This window comes from Lineus longissimus, chromosome 10, assembly GCF_910592395.1.
Source record: "Lineus longissimus chromosome 10, tnLinLong1.2, whole genome shotgun sequence".
Classification (NCBI taxonomy): domain Eukaryota; kingdom Metazoa; phylum Nemertea; class Pilidiophora; order Heteronemertea; family Lineidae; genus Lineus; species Lineus longissimus.
The window spans coordinates 18114905-18129668 of record NC_088317.1 but is presented as its reverse complement, the minus strand read 5'-3'; the positions used below and the strand labels follow the sequence as shown (position 1 = coordinate 18129668).

The 14764-nt window shown below is 39.8% G+C and overlaps 1 protein-coding gene across 9 annotated transcripts in view; it reads left to right on the top strand.

Annotated features, from left to right (window-relative positions):
- The window catches only part of LOC135494436 (uncharacterized), a 411711-nt gene that overhangs the window by 222222 nt on the left and 174725 nt on the right, over positions 1-14764 (top strand). For all 9 annotated transcript variants that reach the window (XM_064782395.1, XM_064782396.1, XM_064782399.1 and 6 more), the window contains one exon: positions 1583-1734. In XM_064782395.1, the coding sequence (XP_064638465.1) occupies positions 1583-1734 (152 nt within the window). The remainder of the gene's footprint in view (positions 1-1582; positions 1735-14764) is intronic.

Sequence of the window (14764 nt, the reverse complement as noted above, 5' to 3'; positions counted from 1 at the left end):
TGTACTTTCAGCCTGATAAAAAAAAAGCTTTCAAGTATCGTTTTGTGGCTGCTACTGTCATAATTGAAATGTGACAGACACGAAAGGCACTTGAATGTTATGGAGAAATTGTTCTGGTTGCTCGACTCCTCTAGTAAGCTAAGTTCTTACCTTAGGGCTTGTAATAATATTTTGTGGCTGTCGCAATATGTGACATAAATAATAAAGAGGTTGCTCTAGGGCAGGAATTGTGCTTTTCGAATGAATATTATTGGAGAATCAATTCTGTATATGTCTCGAAATTCTTGCCGCAAGATATCTTCCTGTCTTTCAAACTGTATGTTTGAAAAATGGCATCCCGTTCTCGTCTTGTCGCTATTGTTTCTTCCTTGTCAGTATTGGTTGACTCTGCAAAGGAATTTCCTGCTTAAAGACAGTTCAGCATTCGAAAGGTTTAAGAGACTTATGGCAAGGACATTTTCGATATCTTGGCAACTGAGAGCTCAAGAGGTTCTAGTTCCTAGGACTCTATTCCACTTCCTATTACATTTCAGTTTAAATCCAACGCCTGTAAAGGCCACGAAGGTTCCTTCACCACTGTACTCTACTTTCTGGCAGCTCAGAGCTTAAAAAGTTTGTTTACGAAAAGAAAACCACGGCACAACAGCATTAGAAAAATACCGCCAGTAGCAAAAACATGCCCCTTTGCATCTGTCATTTAAAGGAGCACCGTGAGAGGAAGTGTGATAGCTGGCCCTGAGACCGTTGTAATCTCGAAATAAATGGATTTTATAAACCAATTCAAATGATGCATCGCTTGCAGTATTGCCGCATTGAGCCACCTGCGACGGCTATCTTAGCATCAAATCCACTGGCTCTGAGTCGGTATCATGCTGGCCACGGTAGTCGAGCATGAAATTAAATCACGCATGCAGAGGAATTGGTAAATGGCTGAATAAAACTGTCGCAGCGTGTCGATTACAATTAGTTGATAGTTAACATTCTTCATTCTGAAATCGTAGGAAGCATTATGAAGCAATGTCTTAGGTTAGTATGCTCTCCTATGAAGATTGGAAAAGCATCATTAAGTTAGATACTGTAAAGTTGTTTGATATTGGTCACCTAGGTTCGAAACGTGAAAAATGGAATGTGTGAGTGTCATCAATGTTATTGTTTCATCGAAAATCAATTGACTGAAGTTATGTTGCCCGAAATGGTGAAAGGACAATTAGGTGAATATTTTGTGCCACGGATATTTCACAGTTTACAGTAAAGGCATCGAATGAGTACTGGCTAATGGAAATCATTAACAAATTAGAATCGATTGACATTCCCGACCGTAACACAAAACAAGCCTGAAGCAAATTAGCTGTCTGAGTGTCTGTTAGTAGAAGTTGACTTGTAAACCAGAAGAACTGAAACTTCGGAAGTAGTCAATACTCAGTCCAAGTGTCTACTCTAGTAACTCAAAGTGAGAAGTGAATGAAATTTTACTCGAAGCCGAAAAGAATCGGAGTGCTTGAGAAATCAAACCTGTCACAAATACTGCTTTCAATGATTTCAAATGTCTCATTATATTCGGTGTTATCCTTGTTCATTTCAGACCATGAACAGTTGAATAACCAAGTCACCACCACTCCATCGCCCGTCGAACCCGCCGCTGCTGCAAGGGGTGGGAGGAAAAAGAGGAGTAAAAAGAAAGAGAAACGGAAACCATCACCGGAGTCTGCAGAGTCTGAAGCTCGGCGGAAAGAGGTAGGGAAATCCTCATCTTAAGCGGTTTCATTTCAGTTTACCAGAAATCGTGTGAATTGATGTAAATAAAAGCCAGATTGCTAGTCAAATGAAGAAAAGCTGAAGTTTTCAGTTGGTGGCAACTGAAATGCAGCATAGAAATTGCAATGCGACAAAAATGATATGTCCCATTACTTAGAAAACCAATCTCCAAAATGGACATCTGATCATGCAGTACAGTGACAGAAATTCTACCCCAGCTGTTCTTTTCTGTATCTGACATTCATTGCCGACACTGACATCTTCTCAAGGAAACCATGATTGCAAAAAGTCAGCAAGAATTGATTAGAGACGGTGTACTCCAAATCAGTGCAGATTACAGGTCGTTGCGGGTACCGAGATTGCGTGCTCATTCAGGCAAACTCGGCACATAGTCAGTTTTAAAAATTTTGTAGCCTGAAATCAGTGGTTTGATGAATGCAAACACTGAAAAAGACGCTGTTGCCATTGATCGTTTTTTCATTCGATTGCAAAGAGTAGAAGACCAAATCTGGTGGTATCGATTGACAGATTGTTGGTCTTAGATTGTTTTTAGCAATTTATCATATTGCTGTGCAATCTGTCATAAGATAATATTTAGGCTGCATTGTATGTCATTATCATCCAATGATTACTCAAACAATAATGGGGTAAATTTGGACAAAGTTATTGACCGTCATTGCTGCAGACCGAGCAGAGTGCAATTTTCAAATTGTGGGTCAAAATGTTTGTATGCCAGTGCACGAAATTGTTGAGTACCCAATTGAACCATAATTGGTGTTAAAGTACCTTGACTAAGCATGTAACCTCCCATTTTGACAGTTATTTCAGTTCAGTTGATTTCATGCTAAGTTTACATGGTTCTGAATATATTGTGTTATACCAAATGCATAAGTGGCATTAATCAGCCCAACTCGGGCAAGATTTTCAGTTTGTCATATTTGTACTTGGTTGCTTGCATATTTTAAAGATTTAAAGTGGACGAACCAACACACTATTGGATTATTATACTTATTCAACTAATGGAATAAAATCTCTGTCAGCAGATGAGAGTTTTCCCAATACATTCTCACTGCTGCAGTTATAAAATTCATGCACTTGCAATAAAACTTTTATGGGGTGTATCGAAAAATAAAGAGGCCATTTTTTCTTGACACCAGATTTGAACCCCATCATTAAAAGTAAGGCCAACATTAATTATGAACGTCCCGACATCTCACACTGCTAATGTTAGAATCACTTGGTCAAACGCAAAGTTTCAATCTCTAGAACAGAGAAAATGTGCAAGGACTGAAAGATTTTTTTTTAAACATTCGGTTTGGATTAATACTTAGTCTAATGAAACAGAGGTAAAGGATAATGTCATGCTCATTGAATTATAAGCTGTGGCACTGAATGACATGTTCAAGTCATAACTGATGTCGCCGTCCTTTCCTTCACCGGGTTTGACGTCAGCCGCACCTTTGGCTTAAGTGTCCGTGCCAAAACCTCGTTGATAAAAAAGGAAATTGTACAATAAATTATAAGAGGACTATGCCCTTAAGTCTCAGGAATGACATGCAAATCTTGCTTTGAAGATTCAGTGATATTTTAGCTCTTGGAAGAAGAATAAGTTGCCAGACGATAGATTTCCTAGGGGAGCTCAGTTCATGTTTGAGCTGGTTGCTCTGCAATACTAAAGAAGCATGGGTCTTCCGTGGCTGAAATCGGTTGTTAGGTGTCTTAAAGATAATACCTTTCTATAAGAAGAAAGCATATATGGAACAGTTTCAACAGAATGGACTACACTTAATGTCGCCTTCTGTCAGGTGCATGAAAAAAAGAGTCAGACAGAAGATTTCCTTGGGGAACTTGGCTCATGTTCAGAACTGTTATCCTCTACTGAACATGTCTATTAATTGGCTGGGTCTTTCGTAGCTGAAATTGGTTGTCTGGTGTCCTGAATGTTGGAAACGATTTCTTTGTTCAATGGAGTAGTTCTATCTGCTACATTTTACATGATGATTTCACGCAAACGCATGCCAGAATACACTGAAAGAGCAGTCGATATATTTCTAGTTGGAGTCAGTTGATATCAACCGATTGATCAAAACCTTTAACTAGAAACCAGACGACAGACCAGCTCAAGTCATGTTTAGTGTTAGTATCCGTAATAGCAAAAGTGGTCAGAGAGATGAAGTAATGGAATATTGAACTGAACGTGTCAAGAGTAAAACGTCCAACCACTAATAGTTACTAGATATTGCCACAAAACGTCAATGGCACTACCGTCTGAAGACACATTCATTGATCCGTCCCGTCCTATATGTGGTATCGCCGTAGCGATTTTTCGTGACCAATCATAACTATTTGCATCATGGCCACCTAACCGATACTCGATTAATTAACTCGCAATGTTTTCGTCAAGAAAATCCATGAATGTGCTTATTGGGGATTCTAAGATGAGATGGCCATGACGTTTTCATGGCCGATCAAAATACAGTGGTCATAGAGATACAGATAGCCACTAAATATTCCTGGATAACCTACGCATATGGCACTTTGATTGAAAATCCAGAATCACACTAACTACTACCTAAGTGAGAAGGAGAAATGAAGATGTCATCAGAATCCTAGATATGACTGCGATGCATCGCTAGACTATTCGCAACTGAACTCACTGTAGCATTGCGTGACCGCTGATAAGTATAACATGCCGTCTACAACCTTCAAGAGAAGACTGAAATCCAACAGTTTTTGAAATGTATCAATAAAATTAGTGTCTGATTAAGAAATTGCTATGACATAGCGTGACCACTGATAAGAAAACAACAGGATTCTCCTCTAACATGACACCTGAAATTGATTTTTATACTGTGCCCATCACTCTTCATTTGATATGATTGTATTAGATTTTATAAGGATTTATAGATATTCTATTCTGTTGAAAGAAGTTGGCTCAATTCTTCCGAGAGCTCGACGGCAAGGGGCTTGAGAGACGCTTCAACGGTAAGCTACATGTAGCATAGTGGAGGAAGCTAGTTGATTGAGAGCTGATACACCCTCACACCCATGAGAGGCATTTAGCCCAGCCCACATAGAATTATTTTTGTGCTCACCTGACCTTGCTCATAAATGCTGTTGAGATTTGTATAACATTTTTATATTCTCAACACAAACCCTCCATGGTCTACCAAAATAGTACCAGCGTCCCAGACAGAGTTGGTACACCTTGTCACTCAAAGACCAAAATACGACAATCCTGTTGATAGTGGTTGATGTGCTTCGACAGTTCAAATGACCCCAAAATATCAACTTTTTTAGTCGCACGGCTAAACATTATAACCCAACTGCCCATGTTAAAAATGTTTATTGTTCTGACATCGAAGAATTGGATAATCGTATCTATTTGCTCCCCGGAATTGTACAGGAAGTCGAAAATCTATTTATCGAGCTGTCCGCGCGTCAGAGTGATCATCGGCGCATCTCTTGACGTGTCAGAATATTAACAAATTGACGAAACGTCATCCGCCATTTTATTATTGCATGTCAGAGTACCCTTGTCTGGTCTAAGTAACATCCTGGAGACCCGTGATCAATGAAGCGCGCAATTTACGCTTTTAAGAATCGTTAAGGTGCATTAATTTCATGTTGCTTCATTAGGTTTGTATTTACAGCCTTTTAACTTCCTCCTGGATTGGTTGGTGATGTCAGGTATCCGATATAGAAATGTTTGCTTTCATTAAATTCATCTCTCAGCATCTATTTACAGGTTATAACAACAGACAGAAAGAAAAAAAGTATTTTGCAATCTGTCTTGACAAAGAGTTAGCATTTCGTCCTCGAGTGTTTACTTTAGGCAACATCGTTAATAGTCATATGTGATGAGTTTTTCTGTGCTGCTATGTACTTTTACATACGTCCAGCTTTTTGTTTTGGCATGGTTATGAGATACTTGATATCCAAACGGTGCCTACAGGAATCCTATTCAAATTGCACACCATCATATAGAATGGCGTATTGTATCTTTCTCAGCTTGTTTTGGTAGTTTCTCATCAACCCCTTGGTGCACAGATGCAGACGATCTTGATTCATACTAATTTAATCAAGAAACTGTGCTGGTTATCCATCTGAAAGTTCTCATAGCTACCATTCCAAAGAATGGCCACGTCAATCGTATACTATGGTACCATCTGTAAATCTTTGCCAGTGTCCATGGTATTGGCCTCTGCAGAGTATCTCTGGGCTGTCTTGGAGCTCTATTTCATTAATACTGACCTGAGCCTGACCTGAGAGTGCAATGCTCTAACCTGCCGAACACCATTCTCTCTAATTCAGTGACTATTCATTATTGAGATTAGCTAATGTGAATGACATGCTCAGTCAGATGCTATAACCTTCGAACACCATTCTCCGAAATTCAGTGACTATTCATTACTGAGATTAGCTAGTGTGTATGATAGAAATCACCTTGGGTGACCGAGACTGAAACTAAATAATCATCTGCCAAGTCTACACCTGTATGTTCAACTAATTGTCGTGTCTGGCAGGTCATAACCTACTGTCTGTTCTCATCATTGCCCCAATCCATAAAACCATCACGTGATCGCAACCATTCTGGGGTTCCACCTTCCGGTTAGCGAGAACAGAGTCTTTCATTTGAAAGACTCTGGCGAGAATAAGCCGATGTGGAACGTCATCGTAGATACAGTTATCAAGTTGGGAGTAATGAAAGTTCGAACACGAGGTTTGTGCTGTGCCCTGATGATGCCCTTGGGATTCGGTTGTCCTATGATGGTAGATGATGTTGTTTAACACACTGGTTTTATGTATATTGTTGGATAGACCCCTTATCTTCTTTGTAGTGATGTTCTGGTGCTATCTGCCATTTTTATGTCCCTCGATCACATAGCTATGCGAATGCGTGGACAAAGGGCTCTACTGGTATATTTCAAATATCTGGTTGATCGCAGTGTATATGTGAGACATGCATGTGTGTTTTTAAACTACCTGAGTAATGTAAGTATTCGTTCTTGTCAACTAAACACTTTGGTGCATGTTACATACATTCGTTTGATGTAGAAAGGAAAACATGACAAGCTCCCATGGCAACAGAAAAGTTAAAGGCAAGCTATTGTGTTGCTAGTGATGGATCATTTAACATTGTTCATTCTCCGTCCTGCAGCACGGTATGTATGTTTGTAAGAAAAATAATAGATATAGCAAATTAGCTTGTTTCCCTTTGGAGACCAATATTCCTGGTACAATTCTGACAAATATGTGTGCAACATTCAAGCTATGGATTGGTATACTGCTCATTCTCTGTTCTGGAACTCAGGTATGTCAGTATGTTTGATGAAAAAAATTATAAATACGAGCAGAATATGTCATTTTCCTTTGGCTGTTTTGACAGAGACCAATATTCTTCCAAATATCACCATGTCTCTGCCTGGACTGGTTGTAATACAATTCCTCAGCAGAACACAAAAGGGAGAATGCACAATGAATCTGACAAAGCCGGAAGATCTTATTGTTGTCCTAAGAGAATGTGCTTCTCATTTTGTCCCTGCTTCTACGAATGTTGGAAAAAGCGCTATCGTATTTCAGAGCGTTCTGTAAATAGATAAGAAGAAATGACTCAATCTGGCATTATATTAGCTCTATTTATAAATTACGGATGCTATACCTGGTATGATAAAATATGGTGAATTGCTTGATTTTCGCTGGCATTTTTTTGCAGATTTCACAAATAACCCAGGTTTTTAGCTCACCTCTTAGCAGAGGTGAGCTTATCCCATACCGTGGCGTCCGTCGTCCGTCGTCGTCGTCGTCGTCGTCGTCGTCGTCGTCCGTCGTCGTCCGTCGTCCGTTAGCAGGGCACGTTTCGTAACTGTTAGAGCTATTGAGTTGAAACTTGGTACACATGTACCCTTATGTAATGACACCTTGGGGACTAAGTTTCGGTCCGATTCGTTTCATGGTTTGGCCACCAGGGGGCCAAACGTTAAAAGTGAAAATATGCAATATCTCCCTTAATAGTAGTCGGGAAATTTTGAAAAAAATATGGTAGGTACTTCTAGCAAAGGTGCATCATATATCCTCCGGGTTTTTGATTTGACCTCCTTTTCAAGGTCACAGAGGTCAAATGGTGTAAATTGGCCGTTAGGATGTAACGATGGCACGTTTCTAAACTGCAATGACTATTGATACCAAATTTGGTACACATTTACCCCTTAGTCAGGTGATCTTAGGGACCGAAGTTTGGTCCAATATGATTCACCACTTGACCACCAGGGGGCAAAATCCAAAAACCTTAAAAATGTGATTATTCCTTAACTTCTTGCCCGATTGCCACCAATTTGATATCATGGGTACATCTAACCACCATACAGTATATGTCACACAGGTTTTTAATTTGACCTTCTTGTCAAGGTCACAGAGGTCAAATGGCGTAAATTCGCCGTCAGGCCGTAACTATGGCACGTTTCTTAACTGCAATGACTATTGATCACAAATTAAGTACACATGTACCCCTTGGTCAGGTGATCTCAGGTACCGAAGTTTGGTGCGATCTGATTTGCCGTTTGGCCTCCAGGGAGGGGGCCAAATCCTAAATTCTTCAAAATGCCATTATTCCTAGTAATGACTTGCCCGATTGGCACCAATTTTATATCATAGGTACATCTAATTCTAACAACCATTCAATGTGTCACCCGGGTCTTCTTTGATTTGACCTACTTTTCAAGGTCACAGAGGTCGAATGTACTGTAAATTGGCCATTTTGGGGAAATTGTAATTGCTTGGACCTACATCAAACCTAACACTACATGACACAATACCATGCTCTTTATCCATCTTTCCTCCACATGAGGTGAGCACAATGGCCCTGGCCATTTCATTTTAGGATAAAATTGGAAAGAAAAAAAATTCTGATTTGAAAAACTGAAATTTCTTTATCTGCCAGTATACAATCGTGAAACTTTTTGGCGAGTTGTAAAATTTAAAAATGGTGGTGTTTGATCTGGAGAATTGCATTGGCGCCTTTGGACTCGGCCATGTTCATCTCTGGAGTCATCTTCAAAATGTGTAGACCAAAAAGGTAGGCATTTACTGTTTAAGTCTGTGACATCAACTTCATTACTTGTAATTGAATAATGGAGGCCCCACAAGACATGGTGTCAACACGAGGATATGCTCTCATTTGGTTGAGAGGCTGACTTAATGAGAAGAGAGTGGTGCCGCTAATTAATGGAGATGAATCACCTTGTGCTAATTAGAATGTTGGGACAGTGTTGTTGTGCTGTTGTTAGTGTCTTTCTGGCAAACAAGGCTAATGTTTTCATGGTGTTGCTGATTCCAGGCATTTGAAAAAAGGCCACTCCAATCCAGAGGATGATGCGAATCACTTCATGAGGAATCGAGGCTACTTACAGGCCAAATCATTTGACCTGTATAATGATTGGTGCCACTTGCTTGTGAGCATGCACATGTATGTGTCCGTATCACATATGAATATATTTGATCCTTACCAGAACCGCAAGCCTTGTCATGTCTCGTCAAGACCCACACCAGAGGTCCGTGATATGAAATGCGAACCAGGTCACCAGACACTACCAGCCATACTGATAGACATGTACTTAATTGAAGCTTAGAAAGTGAAACATGCTTCTTTAATAACGGTCAGATCTAGGATTAAGCAGCTTGGCTGTGTCAGATTATGTTGTGGTATACAAACGAGCGCGCCGCAATCGTGACAAGGTCGCGCAGGTGGCAAAGTGATTGACCAAAATAGATCCAAGTAATCGTATATTTCGATAGTGGTACAGATTTTTCTCAACATATCGCATTAGTACATCTCAGTGATATAAAAGATTATCTTTGGAAAATGATAATAATGAAAATTTCGACATCTGTACATGGATAATTAGATAAAAAGATAAGGAAGAAGGAAAAAAAGCTGCAGCAGATTCACCGGGAGTCGAACCCGTGACCAGCCGATCCATAGTCAAACACTCTTAGCGCTGAACCGTCAAGGCTTTCATGCTGAAGTGGAGATTTTATTCGCCTCTTATATGCAAATGAGCGCGCCGTAATTGTGCCAAGTTCGCGCAGGTGGCAAAGTGATTTGCCGAAATAGATCCAAGTAATCGTATATTTCGATATTTGTACAGATTTTTCTCAACATATCGCATTTATATATCTCAGTGATATAAAAGATTATCTTTGGAGTAGATTTAACGTTTGAATGACCTTTTTTTGAAAGTTTTTAAAAATCGAGGTCAGCAGGGTCAGAGTCAGTCAATCAATTGATTTGAAAGACTCCGGCAGGGTCAAAAGAAATAGTTGTTGGTGCCGATGATGTCAGCAATATGGCGGTTTTCAATCCTACCCGTGAGATTTGCTCTCGTCTCGTCATGAGCACATTGAGGTTGCACTAAGGTGCCATTACCACCGGCAGATAGCCAAATGCATCTAGTTTCTTTATTTGATGTCAAAACATGGGGCCATCTCGGCTATTGTTTGGCTATATGGCCTTGAATGTGGACGAGTATAATTGACACCCGCACAATTACGCACAACCTCGCGTGGCAAATGGAAGTTATGTTACATATTGAGGCCAAACTGGGGATTGAGACCCGCTTCAAATGGCACAGATTCTAGGCTCATAAAATCGCAAAGGACCCCCTGATATTGAAACTAAGACCGTCTAATTCTGATTAGAAAAGTCACGGTCCGACACCTATACTTTTTTTGCCCCAAGGTATCCTCAAAAATACCAGCTGCCGATTCGAACCATCCCCGGCAGTACTCGAACGCCTGGAATCAAATATAAATGGATGTGGATGACATGTGCAACGTAAGCCATTTTAAAGCACTTCTAATTTCCAACAAATGGACACGTTTTGTAATGTGATTTTAAGGTTTCCATACCAAAACCCCTCATACTGTTGATAATTTAAACAAATGGGATATTCTGGACATGTGCGGGCAATTTTTGCATAATTCATAAGACTTTTACACAAGGATAACACTTTGAGAGAGATCTTGCTCAATTTCATGAATAATTCTTAAATGATGATATCTCTTGTGAGTTATGGCTGCAAATTCTCCGTAGCCTTGCCCGACTTAAAAGATAGCTTTGATAGTATCTTACTACAGTCTGAGTTAATTTGATAAAGGCTAAGTGTGGCTTGTTCGTTTGGTCTTAAAATTTATGGTTATTTTATCTCGATAGCACCAGAGAAAACTGAAAAACTGTTTGTGTAACAGTCAGGAAAGTTTTAGCTTATATATATATGTTGTAATGGTGGTCAGTCTGTTTGTACGCCCAGTGAAACCAGTCGTCGCGTTTAAGAATGTCGTTCTCTTGAGTTTTTCTGAAATGGTATAAAAATGATTTATTCAAATGGATAAAAAAGTGTTCCGTCAGGTGTTTTACAAAAAAAAACCCAGAAAAGAGTTGATTACCTTCTGTGATTCCCCTCGGATTTGAAATTCTACTTTGATGCTGAAAGTGTGTAAGGTGAGCATGCTTTTACCCCTTGGTGGCTTTAATAAAGTGCTTTTACTGACCAGAATTGGTCTCAAACTGCTTCCAAACAACTTGTATATGTCTCTGCAGAGGCTTCTTTGCCACAAGGCTGTAGTTCTTGCAGCCCTTGTTCACTTGAGCTCGACATGTGAAAGAGAAAGTGAATCCCAGACCAGAGTCTGAACCTGCGACCATTGGATTGAGAATTGGACAAGCCAGTACTCCACTACACTCAATTAAACCAATTGTACATAATGGTAACAACTATGGCAGCTAACAGTCTAAGATATTATGAAGAAAACCATAGATAGTCAAAATAGCATGACACCTTATTCATTTCGTTTGTAGTATGAATTGCTTTCGGTCGTTTTATATCCGGATAAACCAAAATGATCTTACCCTGGGGATGTCTGGTTCAGTTTTCCTTCGACCGCAATCAAGTTTAGATCAAAATGCTCAGACCCAAGTCTATAAAGCAGGAAAGTGCATCGATTTAAAGATAGTACTGGTTCTTTATGTTGAAAGCAATTTGTGCCTGCTTGTTTATACCAGAAAGTCTGGAGCCTAGTAATCATGGTAAGTGCAGCAGGATATATCTTGGTGATAAATTCATATGTTCTTGTGTACAAGATATGTTATGCCATAAAATATTGTGGGTAGTGAATATAGCGAGATTCAGGTCGAATAATGGAATATGTCAGATATTGTGATTGGTGCAGCCATTCTTTAGAATGGGAAAATCCATGTTGAAACTGCCTGATATTTTGCCTCGCGATGGGCAAACGGTTCCTTCTGAGAACAATGCCATGTCTGGGCTGATTCATTTGATGTACATGTAGGTTTCTGATGAAATGGATGTGGCATCGTCCAAGACTTTGCTGGGAAACTTTGGAAGTACACTACTAACTTGAGTATCGCAGCATATCTTATACGTGACTACCCTTGGATCCACAGCGTCATTGATTTTAGCCCCGTTGCCGTCTGCTCTTGCCCCAATGGATATTACGAAAAAATATTTGACAAGGAACATGTATTGATTGTCTCCTTAATAGTATGCTGTGGTTGGATTTCTATGACAAGACATTTCTCGGAGACATTTCAGTAATCTGAATCCCAATACTGCCGATTACTTCACAGTATCCCTCAAGGCTGGCAGAATTCGGATGCTTGGGGCAACATTTGCTATATTGGGCTGCAGGCTGGATTGCTGACTTTGTGTGGGCTTGGTTCATCGCTGTTGGTAGTTAGCCAAGTTAAGATCAAGATTCGAATTCAAGTGAGTGCCCCATGACTTGCTTGGCACTTGCATTCTAGTCATAGACCCAAACATTGATCGCTAAAAGGCAGGGTAGCCTACGGCAATAAATTAATCGTATCAAAAACAATCTGTATGTGCCTTTCCTTGAACAGTTACATGATCAGCGGGTTAACGTTAATAAACACTACTGATATAAACCAATTACTTTTGACGAATTGTTTCCAACATGTCCAATAAAACTTCCAACCCTTGAGGGTTAATTCTGCACTTACTGGGGCATGTTGATACAGTCCACTTTATAACCCTGTTTGCTACATGTGTAACTGCAATCCTAATTTCGATGTCAACATTTGATAAATGATGGAGTTTGCATCATTGACCATGCTTGATGATCATTTAGACAGAATGCCAACGAGACGTTTGCTCATGCTTGCGCGCCTTGAGGATGGGTGCTGCCATCTTCGAAAGAATTAGGTTATTTATCGTAACTCTGCTTGAAATGCACGAAGTCTTGTCCTAACGGTGCACTGTCATGGCGGTATGTGGTTGTCATGGTTTTGACACGGCACATGGTGGATATTTTGCCATTATCATCATCTAAAGCTGTTAATTAGTAAATGTAATATATCCGAAATCTGCAATCATTGACATTGACATTACCATGTGCAGTGCTGACCAAAAAAGCGTGTAGAATGTCGAATTCACAGTATGGGACACCTTCGTTGCAAAATTCATCGCCCTGATCTGCTTATACCATTATTTAACTTGCCATCTATCCCCGGGTCACTATTAATAACAAGCCCTCCGACCATATGGTGTCTGACTTCTTACTGATTCAAGTTACCATTAAGCACGCCAAAGTTTAGGAGTACCAATTCACCGTGAACCCCTTGGGACTCCTTAACCTTCGGCCGAGGAAACCTTAGAAAAAATCCATTATTCGGCATAAACCTGTCTGGAGGAAATGACTTGGCATGAGTTCCAAGCCAGGTTACAAGTTGCCATTGGGACCAACTCTAGTTTTCTCTGATTGGTTTCTGCCATGATCATCCCCGTTATGGGCTGTGCTAATTACAGTATGTACACATGGTGGATCAGTCGTCTGTAGGCTAACGAGATGTTTCTGGGGACTGGCTTTGTGGTCTGGAAATCTGATAGCAGGGTTGGCGACAGTATGACGGCGGTGACATCGCACTGTTTGAGATATTTTTTATAGATTTGCTTTGTATTTGAGTGAATCTCTGAGTTCTAGTCATCAGGCATACAGTTGCATTGAGCTGCGTCAGCAAATCTTGCGGTGACAAAAGAGCTTGCTGTCCTTTGACTGAGGAAAACCAGCAGGTATCTGTCTATGGCTAATCAAATTATGCACTGAAGTTTTAACATCAAGGATTTTGTTTATGAGATTCATACCATCCGTTGCTAATTATCTCCTGACTTCCAAAATGGCCAGCTGTACACCTGTCGAAATGTTTGTCCAACTATATGATTCCTCCTGTTTTTATGGATTATTGGTGTTGTCTACTCTCATTATAGCTAATCAATTAAGCAATGTCAGAACTGTCCAAAGAAGAGATACTGGTAGATGTGACAGTCTATCACAGACAGTATTTATCTGCCGATACCTGCTTCCTTACGAGCACTACGCTTATTGCTAGACATTACATAAATCTATCTGTGCGGTCAGCTGCAGATGAAAATATATGCTACTTTAGGTTTTAACTAAATAAATCCATGTCTGATCAGGAGCACAGTGCTACTCAAAGCAGATCTACAGATATAGGGAGGTGAATGCTGCCTCTAATACTAGTAGCAGATGTAACACCATGAACAGATATCTTTATCAATGTTTCTCCTTCACTGATCTTTTCCCAGACACGATAAATCTCTAAAAATAACGTGCCTCGCTTGAAAGCCTTTGAATTTAAAACGCCTTTACCTTCAACGATATTATCCATATCAAATCATGCGATATCATGACAAAATCAAACAACTTCAAAAATCATGTTGTCTGTCATCAAATTTTCGAGAAATATTGATGAAATCATTCAAAAAATGAATCAAATTACTCAAAATTGTGGTGAGTTGTATTTCTCACGAGATTCGTAATCACCCAGATTTGGCCGCATAATCTTTTCTGTTATGATTTCATTTTCTCCAATCAGAACGTCTGAAGTGTTGTTTGATAACAACGTGGTAAGACATGTAAGACTTGCAATATTGTTTTTGGGATGTGTTTACTG